The sequence below is a fragment of the Phasianus colchicus genome, chromosome 4 (genome assembly GCF_987193195.1).
Source record: "Phasianus colchicus chromosome 4, bPhaCol1.hap1.1, whole genome shotgun sequence".
Lineage (NCBI taxonomy): Eukaryota > Metazoa > Chordata > Aves > Galliformes > Phasianidae > Phasianus > Phasianus colchicus.
Window position 1 is genome coordinate 27,227,882 of NC_143439.1, and position 17,121 is coordinate 27,245,002.

Here is a 17,121-nt window from a genome sequence, read left to right on the forward strand (position 1 = left end):
CACACAATGCACATTCGCTCATTCTGGCCACATGCCACATAGTTTTGTTTCATCACACACACACCTCTCAGAGAAAACAGCAGAGGCACCTTTTGGACATAATCCCATCTCAGGCTGCAATGGACTTTCTAAAACAAGTTTCTTCATCACTTTCTTTAACATCAGCCATTCTCCCAGCCCAGCTTTCCTCTGGCTGCTCTCAGCCACCAGTTTCATCATTGTACAGGCAGCACGTAGGGGAAATTAGCAAACATAAAGGGTATCTGCTTTTTTGCAACGTAACAGCATTACACAGAGCTAAGCTCCTTCCCTCTCTTCATGCCTCCTAATAGGCATTTTGACTCAGGTTGCCCTGTGGCTATTTCTGTCTTGGTCCTCAAGTAAATATCGAGCACTCTGTCTTACACATGCTTGGTTTTGTTTGTTTTCTCCCAGTACTCGCTGAACTTCTGACAGTGTTGGCTGGGCTAGAGGATACATAGATATTGCACTACCTTTCCCCAAGCACATTTTACTGATAACTTCACTGCACCTCAGATCCAGGCCTCCTGCCATGGGTCACTGAGCTGGCACAGCTCCGTGCTGAGAAAGAGCTCTTTAAAGTATGCATCTAAACAAAACAAAAGGACAAAAGCAGCAGCAGATGCTACATCTTGTTTTACCTCCCCAGGTGAGAGATTGCTCACCTCTTTTGGCTGGGCAGGAAGACGGAAGGGCCACAAAGTCGAACTAACGCCTCTTGGGGAGTGTTTTCATGACTAAAAGAGTCATTCCTCTCCTCCCAGCAGGCCTACTCAAGACCACAACAATCTCAGTTACCTTTAAAAGCCTCTAAAGTCACCACTAGAGCACAAAACATCTCTTTACCATCTGTTTTATTGTTCAGTGAGGTACCTGCAGGAGTAATTGAAAACCTGAGATGGAAAGAACAAAAGATCACACCACTATCAACAGCAAATTAAGAGTGAAAAGAGTGATAATCCCTGAACACCAGTACCAGTGTGTGTGTGTTATTTCCCTGGCTGGCAGATCTCGCTGAGATTCTGAATCACTTCACAGCTGGGCCCTGCTGCAGAGCAAACAAGTGGAAATTCTGATCAAATTCTGTTCCAAATTGCAGAGGAAGCTGAGCCAAACACACTGAAAATGGCAAAAATATTCTAATTGGCTTCAAGGGACTTCATGTCAGGCAATGGGCAAGCATTCTTCAGCTATGTGAAACTGACCTTGGGTACACGCAAGCAAAGCATCCTCCACTTGGATGCTGCATAAGGCTCAGCTTAAGTGTTTTGCCAACAAAAAAAAAAAAACAAAAAAAAAAACACAGAAAAACAAAAGCAACAAACCTGAAAAACTCAACTGTTTTGAGTTCTTGAGCATTAATTGCAAATGAAAGCATTAGCAGCACATTTCTTGTACCACAGGTGTATTTAATCCTCTTTACCACAAGCTCTCCCAGCAATAACACTATCTCTATTAAGATAAAATACAATGCATGTACACATACATATGGGAGCAGAAACTGATGGAAAAGGATGCGGAAGAACACCAGTGTGAGGTACTGAGAACACCAGGTAAAACCCTAAGGGCTTCTTCTGTTTGTCCTCCCAGAAAGACGTCCTTTACATCACACCCTGTCAGAAGTATCTCTCAAGTTCTTGGCTTAAAGCAGGAGAAGCAGAGCACTCACAAGCAGTTTAACAGCAACAATTACAAAAAAATCTAAGCCACATAGCCTGACCTTGCAAAATGTTTTCTACCCAAGCCCTGTGCTGCATCCCCAGTGGATTATGGATATCCTATTTTTGGGCTGGCAAGTATCCAGATTCATAGCAATCAAACTGTTTTCTTCAGAGCTCCTGATTACACTCAAACAAAAGGAAAACCCAACACACTTGTAACTTGCATCTCTTGCAGCCATAGTATTTACCAAAACACAACTCTTCCCTATCTGCATCCCAACACTGAGTGCAGCATACTTTGTGTGCTGCCTGCTGCAGCAGCAGCGAGCCCTTTTAAGACCTTTTCTTTCCCTGAACCCTCCTTGACCCCCCAGTTCACTTCCCAGCAATAAATTCCTTTTACAAAGCTGTGAAGAGGAGAGGAGGAGAGACACAGGAGGGAAGGATGCCATGAGTTGCCATGAAGCCTGCTCCCTGACTCTGAAAGCAGAAGGACATGCCACTGCTGCAGGGCTAGTAGGGTAGGCATGGGGCTTGCAAGTCAGCAAGTGAGCATAGTATCAGTTCTGCTCTGTTTCCCCTGGCTGTTCCATGTCACAGCGGTGATTCCCAGCTGACAGCCATCCATCACCTCTGCAGCTCTGTGTGCCTGTCAAGAAACCTACTCCAACCCCATCCTTGCTTTCCAACAGCTGGTGGATCGATTTGCCTTTGGAGTTTTGAGCTCCACAGCAAGCAAACATGGGCACAGATCTCCCCTCCACACCACAGGAAACAAAACAAAACAAACAAAAAAAACCAAAACCCCCTAAATCATGTTTTGCTCCACACAGAGATGGCCAAATGCTCCTGGGCTGAGTGCTGCCCTGTACAGCAGGGCACAGAGGCCTCTGTTCGACAGCAGAATCGTGGTCTGTAACACAAGCCATGAGGATGCCAGCGTGCTCCCAAGCTGTTCTCAGAGCCACCGCTGTCTTTAATGCAGGTTCAAATGCTGGCGTGTGACTACGTGGCCCATGACACCGCTCTCAGAAAATAGCCTGCTGTGGACAGAGAGCTGCCTCTCCTCCTGTTCTGGGTGCTCTCTTACGAGAACAAAACAAAAATAAAAATGCGTAATATTTGCTTTAATTGTAATCAGATCTGCTACTGGCCCCAAAACTAATGACTCCAGCAGTAGGGAAGGGGGTGGGGAAAGGCTAAAAGCAAACACAAACGACGCTTGCTTCCCTCCGAACATGCAGAACCTCTTCCTCATAAACATTAAGAGGGAACATTTCCTTTTAGTACAACTGCAGGAAAACATTAATTTATTCAAGTCATTTTGTCATTAGGGCAGCCTCTCTTCTATGATGAGAAGCTGCTGATCAACATTTCCCAAGAGCAAGGGACACGTTCTTGTTTAACTTGGAAAGAAACGCTGCCACGCATGGCCCAGGCAGCTCGCCCCACGAGGTGGAGACACACAGATCAAAGACAGACGTTACATTCACACTGAACAGCAGGCAACTTGCCTCATCCCAACCTTTCCTTCCTTTCCTTTACGGTAACGCCCTCACGTTGTGACTTGCTGGATATTGTTGAGGTCCTTTTCACATCATCAAGCACTGTTTCAAAGCACACACGCAGTTTGAGCAGAAACCAACGATAAAAAACAAAGCAGCAGCGCAACAGATGGCACAACTACTCAATTATTTTCTGCATCAGCACCATCTACACTGGCAGCATCGGACTGCTGAGCAAAAGATGGAGGCCTCACAGCCCATCCACGAGTGTTTATATATTCTCCACTTAGCTGTCTTCAGTAAGAGCACTTAACCAAACTGCTGCCTCCTAAGAATCCCAGTGCACTGAGCTTAACAGAATGCAGCCAGGAAAGGCGTTAACTAGAAGTTATGCAGGGAACACTGAAGTTGTCATTCTCCATCTAAATGCAAATACACAGGAGGGCTTCTAGGAAGGTGTGCATGTGTGAAGAGTAATTACAAGAAGAGCAGCCAGGCGTCAGAACTATGATAGATTTAAGGCTGCGTTTGATCTGGATGCGCAGGCAAAGGAGGAAATGTGAAAAATGTAAATCATCGGGTAGCAGTGATGATAAATCTTGCCCACTTTGTCTCTTAGAGACAGTGCTCTGCATACAGCAGCCTAACTCACCACGCTCAGGACTTCCCCAAGCCAAGCATGCGGTCCGACCGCCTTCCAGCCCCGCAGGCGCTTCTGCCTTCCTGAGTAGGTGAGGGAAGGAGAGGAAAATGCAAGCAGGCCAGAGAAGCCCGTGCCTCTAGTCGCTCCAGAGACAAGGATCTTCCTTCCTGCGGCCCCACATCCTCACTGCTTCTAAGCCCTTGTGTCAGACACCGTGCGGGCCCACGAGCTTTTCAGAAAGGCTTCTAGGAGCACCCCGGGCTAACGAGTGCTTATCGATCCTACTTAACAAACACAAAACAAAGCAATACCTTTCTGCAGCAGAGCAACACACCACAATCAACATGCAAGAATCCCGTCTTTCAAACGAGTGCAAGATTTTTAAGCTGAAAATGCAGTCTGTTTGCATTTAATAGGGTGTCTGGTGAGGGCCACTTCTGATCAAACATTTGCAGCTCCGAGTCCAGATGTCCACCAAATAGTGCATAAGAAAAAAGAAATTGTTCTGAAATGCTCAGCGGGTGCCACACACTTACATCTCCATAGAATTAATGCAAGCATGATATGAGGAAAGAAGGAAGGAAGGAAGACAGGGAGAAATAAATCCAAACTTTTCTCCATCTTTTTTTTTCTCCAGTGACTTTTGAATGTCAGATGTTGAGAATCCTGATTAAAAGAATAGGCATAAATGGGCAAGGGAGAAATTATCTCTAACAACCATTGTGATTCCCCTAGATAAGGAGGAAGACGACTGGAAAGCACGCTTTGATGTTATCCATGGGCACTCTGCACAGGGCTGATGGGGCTCCTCCTTGTCTAAATACTACCACACAGCCCCAGTGCAAAGAAAGCTTATAAGGAAGCGGCCCAGGATCAAACCTCACTAGAGAAAGTGTGTGCCTAACTAACCAGGGGTACCGCAGGCACCTCGGGTTGCAGAAGGGCTGCAGTCACAGCACATGGCCTTCCAAACAAGTAACCTATCTTCCAACTATGCCACTTCAATGAGCTACCCACGGCCCGAATGTGCTAGGGCAGCTAACATAAATCCTCTGTGCTATTATCTCCGTGCCAAATTTGCATTGAAATATTGCTCCGAGTAGCTTTTGTTGTGGCTCAGGCCAATCAATTCATTGGTAACATGCTTATGGGCATCAAGAGAACCGTGCGTCTGCAGCAGAAAGCTACCAAAGGGGAACAGAACAGTGAAATCAGGTTTCTGCTTCCCTACAACACGCTGCAGAAGAGTGTCTTGCACAAGTAAACCTTAGAGACCGGAGATGATGTGGGAACTACCTCCACTTCCAGCCAATGGGCCAAACCTTTTATGCCTGACCTCACACCAAAGTAATCAGTAAAGGAAAGCCAACAGTTTGGGGAACTCACTGTTTCCCCAGGGCCCCGCAGAAATCACAAGTAGTAAACAGATCTTAAGAAAAAAGTAGGTTACAGGGAAAAAAAAATCCAGATGCTATCCGCTATTACATATCAGAAAATGTTTCATTATCCGCCTGAAACCACTTTGCAAGGCAAAACAAGGATTTACATCTTACACTCCTTGGTTCTACATCAGTTCTTCTAGCACACAGAAATGCTCATTGCAGGTACAAGAAGTCAAATGCAATAAATTTTTGGCTTTGAGGCTATGCTAAGATTATTCAAGCAGATGTGCTTTTTTTGCTCACCAATTTTATGGAACCAGCTCCTTAAATGCTATTAAAATATTTTATTAATATTAAATATTAATTTCATATTATTTATTAAATATTATTAATTAACAATAATTTATATTAAATAGTTGTGATATTAGGAGGAAGTTTTTCACACAGAAGGTGGTGACGCACTGGAACAGGTTGCCCAAGGAGGTTGTGGATGCCCCATCCCTGGAGGCACTCAAGGCCAGGCTGGATGTGGCTCTGGGCAGCCTGGTTGGCAACCCTGCACGTAGCAGAGGGGTTGAAACTACAAGATCGTTGTGGTCCTTTTGAACCCAGGCCATTTTATGATTCTATAACTTAGGAAAAAACAGGGATTACTGAAGGCTAAAATTATTTCATGCTTTCACTGTAACCAGCAGCAGGCAAATTGTGCAGCAAATGGAAAGATTTCCTTGCTCTTCTGAGCTTTCCACTTACATAACAGCAGGTACAACGTAACAGGTTGAACAAGTCTTATCTGCAGTGCAAGGACTAAGCAGGAACAGAAGGAGATTAGCAGTGTTTGCAGAAGTAGTCCGCTTATACGCTCAAAAGCCCATTTAAAAACTCTTTCCCGCAGCCTCTGCCAGGTTATAATGATTCCCCAACTATGTCCAAAGTTTTCCATCTCCGCACAGAAACATCTGCTCACTTTCCCATGGTTTGCAGCCCACGTTTGACTGCACCGAGGCACGCACACTGTCTATCTGGGCATTGCTCCGTGCTGGAGTTTCTCACTGCACTCAGACCACGCTGTGCTGTCTGAGTAACAAAGCAGCTCATTGTCACTCCCAAGGCTTGGACGGCATTCAAGCCACGCACAGCAATAACCCATGACAAGCTGCATTAGGCAGGTACCGAGGCATGCCTAGTAGCACTACTAGCAACTAAAAAAAGCTACAAATACTCCTCTCCCTTCAATTCTAAACAGATCTGTTGAACAACTTTGAAGTCCATCGATTAAAAAAAGACCATTTTCTTTCTATCATGCAAACCACTGGTTGCAAATGGCGTGTTTCCCTTGGCACAGCAAGCCGCGCTGGAACCAGAGCTCAGCCCTACCTAATGTGTGCAGGTTTGCTGCAGGAGGAGCCGTGCGTGCTTGCACAGGGAAACTGGGAAAGGGGAGCACCGGTGGGAACCAGCAAGACTGCTTCCAAAATATTTACCTGCTGCCCTGGGCACATACTGACTGATAAACCCGCTCTGCTCTGGAAAGCACGCAGCTGTACAACCAAACGTGCTGCTAGGTCAATACTCAGCCTGTTTTACAGCAACACCAAGGCATTCTAAGGTCAATGTGCCTTTCAACACAGCCCCTCCACAGCTGAAAACCCATGCGTTGGTTTTCGCAGCCCATATAGCAGTGCAAGGCATGATTTGTACAGTGAGGCCAAGGGACAATGCATTTTCCAGCTGAAATGGCAAAGTGCTGCATACCAGGAGTTAGCTGCCAGCAACTGGGAAATGTGTTGATTAATACTTTTTCTGGGTTGCCTCAGGACAGCTCACGCATGGGTATCTTGCCACTATTCATTAATCACTCTTTATGTGTTTATCCTGGTAAAATATAAGTGAATCACACAATGACTGCACCAAATGAGGCAATTTCTGCCTCCAAAAGCGCTGGTATTGCCTGTTTATTTGCCACACTTAGCCTGATGCTCAGGTTGGCAGCAATTTACCACTTAGTGTATTTCATTTCATACTGTTCTCTCTCCTCACTGTCACCCTGCAAGCACAGTGTTCACAGGGCAGATAGCAATTAAGAGACTGCTCCATGAGGTTTTGTGTTTCTACTCGGTTTCAGGTTTCCTTTAAAACAACTGAAGGTGATGGCAATGCAACCACAGGAGTGTGAGGAGTAGTCCAGCAAGGGACAGGCGACACTTGTGGAGAGGACTCGAGTCAGGCTTGCAAAACCGGGGAGCCACTGGAGACGCCCATATTCAGGACAGGAGGGTTTCTTCCCCAAGTCACTGCCCTCTAAGGGACTGAGATCCTTTCAAGAAGGAAGGAAGCCACATCAGCCAATACAATAACTGAAGTGGTTTCACACCATCTTGCAACCAAGGCTGGAAAACTGCACCAAGCTGCTGCAGGGCAAAGCAGCACTGTTGCCCCTAGGGTCCCTCACCCCAGCGAGACCCATGCATCATCTGTGCATGGGGCAGGAGCTGCCCCTGGGCTCTCCAAGCAGATGCCCTGCAGTAAGCCCCAGCTCCAATGTCTATGGCTTTTAAATCCTTTTGTGCACGCTGCCAGATTCCTCCTCACCCTCTGCCCAGTATTATGCCAGGTGCCAGAGCTTCACAAACCTCCTGCTCCAAAACAGCTTATTGCTGGCAAGAGCTACAGGGAAATGAAAAGAACAGGTTCTGATCTGAATTTCTTCTCTTGGTGTCAAAAGCAGTCCATTGGCTTACAACACACAGAGAGAACAGATTGGCTGGAAATGAGCGTACACAGACTGCTGCACATAAATGGTCTTTAAAGTTGTTATACTCCAGTAAAAACAGCTTTCATCTGTAAATTTCCTTAATCAGAAAGAGTGGAGAATAGCACATTTTAAAAGGAAAATATTAAAAAAAGGAAAACCATTACCTTGATATTTAATCTACATACAAAGGAATAGGACCATAGAGAGAGAATTTTCCTAACATTTCCCCTGCTCAGAAGTTGTCTACTTCCCCATCTGCCCCATGACCACATCCCTTAATCACCAAGTGGGAAAAAATTAACAGCAGTCTTAGAGTGAGCATCAAAGCAACAGCATTTGACCCCCAAAATGACATAAGATTCAGTCCATAAAAGGCCTGAATGCTCATTAGATATAAGAATCAATCCAGATTGCGTCCAGCTTTACAAACATTACAGGATAGGTTTGGTTTGGTTTGTTTTAACAATTCACCACATGGAAACAGATTTTAATCAATTGCTACTAGCACCAAAACCAGCTTGAGGTGGGTTCGGTTGCAACCAGCAGAAAGTGTGGCAATGACAAACTGTTTCCACTTACTGAAAAATCATGAAGAGGAAGTTCTGGGCTGTCTGCTCTCCAAAAACCTAACACAAAATCTAAAGGCAACTTCAGGGTGAAAAACTCTTCACCTTTCCTAAGTCAAATTCTTCCTCCAAACAGGCTGTGCTACTTTGCACCCAGTTTGTCTTCAAACTGCAAAACCCAGGTTACTAACGTTGTTTCCTTTTGCACAAGAAGCTGCAGCCTGCAGAGTGCTATTCACAATCCTTAAGGACATCTCTGCATTCAGAGATGCTTGTTTTATCAGATGAATTATTCTATCGGGTAACTCTTCCCTCAGCAGTTATCAGTGGTTCCTTAATTGGCTGCAGCATTGTACAAACTCACATCCTGCAAAGAAAGACTAGTAAGTAAAGCTTTTGTTTTCCCCATTGAATTGACTGTTTTCACCTACAAAAAGCATGTTACAACTAGATGGCACATCTTCCTATACCATCATTAGGTTTATTTCAGCTTTCTTACATGCCAGTTCTTAATTACACTGCACCACCCAACTCACAAATTCTGCCTTTTCCCAACAGGGAAGAATTTCAGCTGGCCCCTTTCAACACCACACCATTTTCACTATGATACCTTATGACACTGAAAATTCCTCACATCAGAAAAACACAAGACACAGAGTTATTCCCTTATGTATATGCTTTAATGGAGAAGGCGGGGGTTCTGGTGCCATTTTTTTGTAACAAATATATGGAATATTGTACACAACATCACTAATGGACCTAAAGTATTTTTTTCAAAGATGGAACATCCAACTTGCTGAATTTTTCCATGTCAGCCAGTTTAGGAAGTCTTTCGGTCTGTTATTTTTAATACCTCAGCATATGAGTCAACTGATTTTCATGCAGAATGGCATGGGAAAAAAAAAAGTCCCAGAAGACCACATTTCATTATTACAGTGTCTCTATAAGGAGAAAAGGAGTGCAGCCACTGTCAGAACAGGACACAGATCTGCCTGTTTTCCTTTTCCTCCAGGATCTGGGCAGTTCAATGGAATTGTATTAGTCTCTACATGAATACATAGCCTTTGTTATTCTACAGAGCCAGGCATTTACTTTAGGAGGTTCACAGACTTAGCTAGGTAAAGCAAACCTAGTATCAGCATGCTCAATCCAGCCCATGTAAAACAGATAGGGGTTTGCAAGCAGATAAACTGATGAACGGTGCTCTAAAACCTTAGTGTAGCGATCACATTCCCTCAGCAGTAAGAGATCCCTGTGCCTTTTGTCTGCAGAAAGTTATATATCAACTTTTAAATCAAAAATCTGCAGAACTAAAATGCCACGTATAACATCTCACTGACACACAGCATTTAAATAAATGGAAAATCGGGAGCTTTCAGAGATCCACGTGCATAACACATACTAAACAACCTCATATAGACTTCACATGCTTTTGGAATTGGAGCATTCCTCATGTCAGACTGGGCGAGCCAAGGCAAAAAGCTGCTTTCTCCGACTGCACACCCAGGGATTTACACACCAGGCACCTCTGTTTCCTCATCTACAGAAACCAAGGCAATGAGACGGATGACTCTCCACGCTGCCCTTCGCCCCGTGGACCCGCTCCCTGCCCATCACACGTGGCTCTGGTGCAAGCATGAAGAAACATGTTCCCGACTGCCAGCTGGGACAGCACAGCCACGGGCTTACTGGCACCGGGGGAACAACGCTTCCTAGAACAGTGTGTGCTGCTGAAGGCACGGGGATGGGGAGAGCTGCATCACACCACAGGGCCTCCCATCTGCCAGCAGAATCCCTGCCTGCGACACAGCCTGCTGAGAGAGAGAGGATCCTGGGGAAAGAGCTGCAGGCTGGTGCTCTAAATCACACTGGCAAAAAAGTGGTTTAAAAAAGCTCTGTCGCTTTTTTAAGCACAATCACAGACTTCAGAAGCATGAGAATACTGAAAGTAACTCCTTATCAGGTGCCTACCACTTTTCAGAGGGCTAAAAATCCCTTTACCGCTACACACGCAAGCCCTTACAGATGTTAGTATTTGAAACTATAATGCCTGCAATTCAGCTTAGAGAAAGGAGGAAAAAAGGAAGAGGCACATACATGCACTACACACATACACACACCAGCTGCTGAACTCCGCTGTGCTCATCCCTGAACAGATGCATCATTTGCTGCTTACAGAACATAAACTACAAGGCATTCGGAGTAAAAAATGCATACGAATGTAACACCAGCCCATGCTTCTCCTTTTGCCTCTTTTTTTTTTTTTTTTTTTTTTTTTTTGGATAGTGGCATCTGTTGTCCTCTTCCTCCTTAGGTTTTGGTGAGGATTTTTTTCTTTTCCTTTTATTAATTTTTGGAACAAGCACAAAAACAAAGCAAGCCTTTTTTTTTTTTTTTTTTTTTTTCTCCCAGTTCTGAGAATGAGTTTTGCTGTTGCCAAAGAGGTTAAACATTAACCAATGGCAACTGATGTTGTCTACCTGGACTTGTACAAGGCCTTTGACATGGTCCCCCACCACATCCTTATCTCTAAATGGGATAGATTTGAAGGGTGGATTATTAGGTGGGTAAGGAATTGGTTGGATGGTTGCAGCCAGAGGGCTGTAGTCAATGGCCCTGTGCCCAGGTGGAGGATGGTCATGAGTGGCATCCTCCAGGGGTCCATCTCGAGACCGGTGCTCTTCAACATCTTTATCAACGACATAAATGATGGGATCAAGTGCACCCTCAACAAGTTTACTGATGACACCAGGCTGAACAGTGCAGTTGATACAATAGATGGGAGGGACACTATCCAAAGGAACCTCGACAGGCTTGAAAAGCAGGTGCATGAGAATTTAATGAAGTACAATAAGGCCAAGTAAGAGGTGCTGTACTTGGATCAAGGCAATCCCAGGTACAGTATATCTTGGAAGAAGAGCCAGGGAGAGGGAGGTGACTGACCCCCTCTACTCTGCCCTTGTGAGGACTCAAACTGGACTATTGCGTCCAGGCCTGGGGTCTGCAGCACAGGAAGGATGTGGAGCTGTTGCAGTAGGTCCAGGGGAGGGCCACAAAGATCATCAGAGGGCTGGAGCACCTCTCTCATGAAGATAGGTTGAGGGAGTTGGGTTTGTTTAGCTTGGAGAAGAGAAGGCTCCAGGGAGACCTCATAGCGGCTTTACAGTACTCAGAAAGAAGCCAACAGGCAGGAAGGAAACCAACTTTTTACATGGTCTGATAGTGACAGGGCAAGGGGGAATGGCTTTAAACTAAAAGAGAGGAGATTGAGGTTAGATGTTAGGATGTAAGCTTTTCTCACAGGGTGGTGAGGCACTGGTACAAGTTATGAGGAGAGGCTATGGATGCCTCATCCCTGGAGGTGCTTAAGGCCAGGTTGGGTGGGCCCTGCGCAGCCTGAGCTGGTGTGGGCAATCAGCCCACAGCAGGGGGGCTAGAATGAGATGATCATTAAGGTCTCCTCCAATCTAAGCCATTCTATAATTCTACAATTAACCATTTTCCCTGTCAACCTTTCTCTGTAATTTAAAGCAGGGACAGTTTTCCCTTAACCTGATGGGTAAGGCTGAAGAAACAACAGTAGCACAACTTCATGTTACTGTTACAATAAACTACAACACAACTACAAATGACAGTTCCAAACACTAAATATACCCATCGCCAGACCAGCCCAGAAGACAAACATGCCCATGTGAAGCATGAAACAGCTTAATGAAGTTTGCCTACTGAAACTTGCTGAGGCAGCTCATCTTGGCAATACCCAAACCAGTGAGGTATTGAGAACTGGAACTGAGCAAGCACCTCCCCTGATGGGGGTCTCTTCCCCTAGCTGTGTGAATGCACAGCTGTAGAAAACCTGCGCTCACCTGCTCCCCATGAAGTGTTTTGCTGCAGCAAGGTGCTGAATCTGGGAGGACACCTGCCCCAGCCAGTCCAGCCAGGGCTACGTGTGTCTTCATGCTCTCACCATGGCCATAGCAAACTCCATCCAGCAGCCTGAACTGCAGCACACAACACTGCAGGAAAAACACCTCCGCGCTGTATGAACAGGATGAGAGTTTTTCCACTGTTTTGAGGCTCCCTACTCTCATTCACCAGGCAGCAGAACAGCCCCAAGACCCTGCCAACCTGTGTTTGCAGCAGCCCTCAGGAGGAGCAGCACATTAGCAAAGCCACCATGGGATCAGGGGATGTTTCATCTTTCAGCTGACAGGTGAAGTAACACAAGACAATGTTTCAGCCCTTCTTCACCTGCATCAGCTGCCTGGAATGCAGTATCACCAATACTGGCATCGGCCTGTATCGACAGGACCCGCAGAACAAACACATTATGAAAGGTGCCTGGAGATCTGGCCCAGAAAGCTGTGAAACGACACAGAGCAAAAAACCAAGCTGCATCTTCCTCAGGGAAAAGCCTCAGCACCACTCCCTTCAGAAGAAACTGTTTTGCTGCACTATTTTAAATGCAGACGTAGCTACATGGTGTTTGTACACAGCATTTCCTTCCTTTTTTACTGATGTGAGGGCCCAGCACTATTCCCTGACTCTTACGGAGTTAGAAGTTGAGATGTGGCTGTTGGGGGGCTTCCCATTGTCCCCAGCTCTGGAGAAGAGCCAGCAGGGACAGCAGCATGACACTGACTGCGCAGTGCTCTGACTGTGCTTCTCCACCACCTCCCTGCAGGGGAGACGAAACGGTGTTGGTCCTGCATACCTGCAGCCACACTAATAAGGGGCACATCTAAAGGCAAGTTGTACAGCACTCAGAAATTCTTACCAACTGTAACAACAAAGTGATTGTCTATCCAGCAATTTTAAGTAAGTGTGAGAATAGCAGCTTACATCTTCAAAAAGCTGGATATCACACTGCATCCAACAAGGAAGTGAACTTGTTCCCAGTTCTGCTCATGCGGTCCTGAACACAGCACAAAAGCCCAACGCAGCCCATGCTGCTCGGGGATGCTACAAGCATCGGATCATCTGCATGTTCCAGAAGGGAGTAGAGCAGAGCTGCAGCTGCAAGCCTACAGCTCAGCCAGCAACTGAAACACAAAACACCCCACATTCCGCACAAGGCAGACTGAGGGATAGCTCCTCCACTGACTGCTTCTAGATGTAAGGTGATTACAGCAGCCGGTGGTAAAAGCTGATTCATCTCAAATAGCTAAAACACCCAACTCACCACACAATCGATTTTAAGATTCGGTATTAGAAAACTAAAATAGTTACGGCATCTGCTAGCACATCAGTTTCTCAGTTATCACCACTGCAATTTCTGAAGCACTGCTGAGCAGCAACAGGTGTGTTCTACCTCCTTGTTCCCCTTACTCTGCCACCCCCAAAACAATGAATCCAAATGCGGTTGGAGCACTGAAAATGAAAGAAGGACGTAAGATTTTCTCGCTGCCAAACCCGCATCCTCCCCGGGTTCACCTCCCTTCCCCCGGCTGTGCCTATTGAAACGCACAGCAGGCGAGAAATAGCAAAGCCAAGCAGATGGAGGACTGCCCAAAAGGCTTCACGCCGAGCGATGCCCAAAATGCGGTGTTCTGTATCACACCACCTCATCGCTGATTTACTGAGCTTGCAGAAACTGACTGCGGGTCTGTTTGGTTGGTTTCCTCTGACAAAAGAGACGCAAAACCGAAAGGCTCACACCTAACAGAGAGAACCCTCTGACTCGCTTTAACAAATCAGTTCTGCGGGTGCTTGGCCTCTCTTTCCTAGGTAGTATGACTCCAGTCACTGAGCGTATCTCTGGTGCTGAATAAAGGCTTTTATGCACTCGTGCAGCACGCATCCCCGGCACACGGTGGCTAAGCCCGCTGACCAAAAGCACGGCAAGCACCGAGCTTCAGGGGGAACGCCGCTGCTCACCGCCACTCCCACTCCCTCTTAAAACAGGCAACAATTCGACTTCAGTGCCGATCTTCACGCACGCAGAGCTTAGTTAGCGAGTAAGGGAACGCAGAAACAACAAGAAAAACCGCCGTAAAACTAAGCCTCGGTTTCCGTGCCCCCCGCCCCCCGAGCCGGTGACTCGCTCCGAGCCGTGCCCCCCGGAGCCCCTCACCGCCCTACCTGGACTGCGCGGCCATGGCGAAGCTCACGCCGCCGGCCCCGCCGCCTCCATGGGGCCCTCCCGCAGCCCCGCGGCCGCGCTACGCCCCGCAGCGCCTCATCGCTCGCTCTGCCCCGAGCTGCCCGGCCCGGGTTGGGTTACGCTCATCCGGGCCCTCCTCCGGCCCGCCGCATTCCCCGACGCCACCGAGGGAGCGGCGGCCACCCGCGGCCCGAAGGGGCGGTACGGCCGCGGGGCTCCGCGAGGCGCCGTCGCCGTGCGCCCGCCGACGGACGGGGCTGACGCTCGGCCCGCAGCCCCCCGCCGCTCCCCCCCCCCTTGCCCCCCTCTCCGGGCGCTGTGGTACGGCCCGCAGCCCGCGGTGGAGGCGTGGGGCGGGCCGAAGGGCTGAGCGGGGGGAGGTGGTTAAAAAAAAGAAGGGAGAAGCGAAATAGGAGCTCCCCAAAGCCGTTTGTCTGCGCTTCGCCAGGGCGAAACCTGCTTTTTGTTGGAGAAGATTGTGACAATTGTACCCTAAAAGGCTTCTTCCTTGCCTCCTATAGCAAACAGCCGGGCTGCACCGCCACGGTATTCCTCTCAGACTTCCCAAAGTGCCCTCTGTACAGCTGTGCTCAGCGTCAGCAGGACACAGCCTTCCGCCACATACTTTTTATTCACACACTGGGGATAAAGTTTCCCCTTTCTGAGCCCTTGCCTCTGAAAAGCGTGCTCCAAACGAAGGAAGCAGTCTCCACGAGGTAAAATGCAAACAGATCAATAAAACACGACCTGTCACACTGAGGAGTGCATACCTGAAGTGAATAGCGTGGACGCCATTCCTTAAAAACATGACAGGCAGAGGTTTCGGGTTGGATATCAGACAAAATTTCTTCTCAGGAAGAGTGGTGATGCAGTGGCACAGGCTGCCTAGGGAGGTGGTGCAGTCACCATCCCCGGAGGTGTTCAAAAACCATGCAGATATGGCACTGAGGGATGTGGTCAGTGGGCATGGTGGGAGTGGGTTGGAGTTGGAGTTCGTGATTTTGGAGGTCTTTACCAACCTTTACACAGGCGAGCACAATGCAATGTGTTGAGCATGAAGCAGCAATGATTTCAGGCACTGTGCTGAAAAGCGGTGGCCCGGCGCGGTGCCTACAGCATTGCTGAGGGTCTCCACTCCTACAGGAGCGAGAGCAGCTTCCCTTGGCTCGCCAGAACAACCCCGCCATACCCACAGCAACCAGCACGCACCTTCTGGGTTGATGGCCCATTACATTTGTGGGATAAATCCCAGAAGCTTACACTACTGTCAAACAGTTGAGCAAGCATAAAGGATAAATGCAGTAGGTGCCACACAGTATTAAAGTAATTAGACATTGGCCTGTAAGCTTTCCTGAAGTATCACATTTGCTGTACAACACAACAAGTGCTTGTTTATCCCCAGAAATAGGTCAGCTTCATGCCCTTACCAACCTTTTCCAAACGTCTCATTATATGGTACCACACTGTGTTTTTTTAAACAGACACACACCCTTACTTTCAGCCTTCAAGAGGCACTGCTCTCTTTTAATTAAAGCACGTCCACCCAGGTCTGTTGGCAAGAAATCACCATTGCCACTGATGAATCCTCCACATCTGAAGGTGAGAAAGGTCACACATGCATTGTGATTCCAGGCTGTGATTCCAGGTGTGCGAAGCAGCAGAGCCTTTTTATTTGCAGAGAGGACTTCTGCAGCAGGTCTGAAGGCAAAGGCTGCCACAGACTTTCAGGAGAACCCCTAACAGTGCAGCTCTGGAGCATCCCTAGAAGCCAGTGCCCTCCTGCCCTGCTCCTTCTCATCACCTCCACAGAAAAGTAGAGGCTGTGGCCTGCAGAGGGGTTCATCCTTAAGGAACTGCTCATGCTCTGGCAATCCCAAAGCATATACAAACTTGGCAAGGGCTCGATATTCTCCTGTCTTCCCCCAGCCCTAGCTGCAGAAGCAGCTGTGTAACAAACACACACGTTGTAGCTGTAAAGCACAGGCTACACCACGCAGCACAGTGTTTCACAGGTTCACATGTGCAGGGGAAAGGAGACGATAGATTTATCTTTCCTCTAAACTCCTGCCTGCAGTGTACAGCTGGAGAGCAAGTAAAAGGTAGAAACCCAAACATAAAAGCATAGACAAAAACCAGTTTAACGAGGCAAATCAAGCTGCATGCTGTGGGCAATGGCAGGAGTCTAGACCAAGCACCTCTCCACAGGCTTTGCTTTATAGCACCTTCTTAAACTTAGCACTTCCAGATCTCCATCTGGCTGCCAGCAGCACACCCTTGCTGGGCAAAGCATGCAAAGCACTCAGCCCCAGGTCTCACCCATGCTGCTTCTGTAGAGAATTGGTGGGGGAAAGGAAAACCAACACGGCATTGAAAAAATGGGAGGGGAGGAACATAACCAAAAGGTAGTTTTTGCTTTAAGAACAGAAGGCCATGATGCATGCAGCTTGTTATGAAAAAAGAAAGAAAGAAAGAAAAAAGGGTATAG

The 17,121-nt window shown here is 47.4% G+C and overlaps 1 protein-coding gene across 6 annotated transcripts in view; it reads right to left on the reverse strand.

The window, feature by feature from the left end:
* The window catches only part of AFF1 (ALF transcription elongation factor 1), a 58,477-nt gene that overhangs the window by 36,874 nt on the left and 4,482 nt on the right, over positions 1–17,121 (reverse strand). The window contains exon 1 of one of the 6 annotated variants that reach the window (XM_031596658.2): positions 14,615–14,833. The exons of 4 other annotated variants lie outside the window; for them this stretch is intronic. In XM_031596658.2, the coding sequence (XP_031452518.2) occupies positions 14,615–14,631 (17 nt within the window). In that variant the 5' untranslated portion in view covers positions 14,632–14,833. Of the gene's footprint in view, positions 1–64; positions 474–14,614; positions 14,834–17,121 lie in introns of those variants that run through there. One more of the 6 variants, XM_031596659.2, reaches the window with a different exon arrangement.